Genomic DNA, 2,230 nt, shown 5'->3' on the forward strand with positions numbered 1-2,230 from the left:
TGAATACAATGCAAAAACATAAAAGAAAAGAAAGAATTTAATAAAAAAATATCGGTATCGGTTGATTTATTATCGGCGATACCGATATATCGGCTTGCCGATATATCGGTATCGGTATCGGTATCGTTACATCCCTAATTCTTATCATATCTATGCATTGCATAAGGTTTGAATAAGCAAGTTTTTATTTGTACGGCTGTTAATATTTAGGTCATTTTTTTGAAACTGCATTTCTAGACCAGGGTAGAAGCCTTTAAAAATAATAAAAAGTGAAAAAAAATCGCAGTAGGATGAAACCCATTAGAAAAGGAGGAAAATATGATAAAAATGCAAGGAAAAATAAATTACAGTCAATCCGAATTCGGGAAGTAGGAGGGGGGGAGCTTTTAAGAGAAAAAAATGGTCTCTCTCTATTTCCGACAAAACTACAAGTCCTACGGAAAAAAGTTCAATGGCAAAGTTGTAGGTAATAAAAAGATCTATAAATTTTTTCATATATAACCTCAAAATTTAGGTGAAAAATTCAAAAACCAAGTTTTTGGTTTTTTTATTTTTATCTACTGCAAAATTTTTTTTTCTACGAAATTTGGTGGAAACTTACTTTATTATGTCCCAAATATGTACACTATAATTTATTTGATTGAAAATATTTATTTTTTCGGCTTATTTTGAATTAATACCAAAACAATGTTGTGAGGTTTTATGAAACCACGGTAAAAGTGAAACTTAGGCACAAAATTATCGTATTTGTACGATAATTATCGTACGGTTCCGAACACTGCTTTATACCTACTCGGCAGCCGACCGTCACGCGACATGCGCTACACAGACCAAAAAGTTTGAGACGATGTAGGTAATAAAAGTTTCACTTTAAAAAAAATGTTGTGTGGTTTTATGAAACCACGGTAAAAGTGAAACTTACGATAATTATCGTATTTGTACGATAATTATCGTACGTCACGTGACATGCGCTACACAGACCAAAAAGTTTGAGACGATGTAATAAAAGTTTCACTTTAACAACCTAATTTTCAATCGAAAACTCACCCGTCAAACTTGTATAATGTACAATACACTCCGTAGGACTTGTAGTGTTGTCGGAAATCGAGAGAGAGACCATTTTTTTCTCTTAAAAGCTCCCTCCCTCCCACTTCCCGAACTCGGATTGACCGTAATTTATTTTTCCTTACATTTTTATCATATTTTCCTCCTTTTCTAATGGGTTTCATTCTACTGCAATTTTTTGTTGTTTCAAAAATTATCGGCTTTGGTGTACCGGCTATAATCAGATTCTAGGGCATGAACGCTCTTAAGAATAACTTATCAAATGAAACAATGTGTATCGTATATCCGTATATTTAAAATTTAAATAGATCTTTTAGTATTCAAGTGAATTTATATTCTAGCCCGTATCCAGCTGAGGTATGACGTCACGCGCGCGTAGCCCGCGGGCAGGCCGGACTGGCAACCTCGCCCCGCCACGAACGATGTCACACCATTCTGGAAAAATAGACATTGAGAAATGTGGCAACAACTAATTTGTGCTGCCCATTGACTGATTTATGATACATTATGTTAGGAAAACTGATCTTTGTATAAATATTCTGGGCTTCTGCTCCGGACAGATAAACAAAATCGTAAAATGCGTTCAGGTGGCACGCACCAGGTAGCGCACGCCGCTGAAGGTGAAGTCGAGCGAGCCGCCCGAGTCCCCGCTGCAGGGCCCGACGCCGCCGCGCCCGCTCGTGCACAGGTTGGAGTTCAGCACCGAGCTGGGCCCGTACACGTCGATGCACTCGAAGTTGGCGATCACCAGCAGGTTCACGTGCCGGAGAGCCTCGTTGTTGTTGCTGGCTGTTGATGAAAATGAGTATTAGAGACTAGCGTTTAAAGCTTGACTCATCTCGGTAGTCGGAGCTAATTCGCGCGGGAATGAGAATAGTATGTTTGTTGCTTATTGTTATTATTTGTACTAGTATGACAAGCATTTCCATTTTACAAATGTTAACATTTAATTATTAAATAAATAAGGAAACTTTTAACGCAAGAAAACATATTTTGATGTTTAGTTTTATAGCATTCAAATGGTTCATTAATGAAAAGCAAAAGAGTATTCAAAAAGTTCTATCAAGAGACGGGATTCGAACCCGCGTTTCTAATTTCGCAAGATAAATATTTCTAGTCTTTAAAAATGTTGAAATAAATGAAAATAATAAATAAAAATAATAAT

General features: G+C 36.5%; 1 protein-coding gene across 1 annotated transcript; it reads right to left on the minus strand.

Annotated features, from left to right (window-relative positions):
- Positions 1 to 1,395: 1,395 nt before the first annotated feature.
- LOC149479687 (epithelial serine protease-like) lies at positions 1,396 to 1,903 on the minus strand. The gene is made up of 3 exons (XM_089707629.1): positions 1,900 to 1,903; positions 1,664 to 1,854; positions 1,396 to 1,500 (listed from the first exon to the last, which is right to left on the minus strand). Exons 1-3 carry the CDS (start codon positions 1,901 to 1,903, stop codon positions 1,396 to 1,398), a joined length of 300 nt encoding a protein of 99 aa, XP_089563755.1.
- Between the last annotated feature and the right edge of the window lie 327 nt (positions 1,904 to 2,230).

The sequence above is a fragment of the Colias philodice genome, chromosome 19 (assembly GCF_061535455.1).
Source record: "Colias philodice isolate Cphi_HAF_F1 chromosome 19, ilColPhil1 Martin Lab GWU primary, whole genome shotgun sequence".
NCBI lineage: Eukaryota > Metazoa > Arthropoda > Insecta > Lepidoptera > Pieridae > Colias > Colias philodice.

Excerpts from the sequence above, each read along its gene's own strand:
- LOC149479687 (XM_089707629.1), bottom strand. Across the intron at positions 1,501-1,663 it reads TCAGCGGCGTGCGCTACCTG|AATGGTGTGACATCGTTCGT; the intron begins GTGCGTGCCACC and ends CTATTTTTCCAG.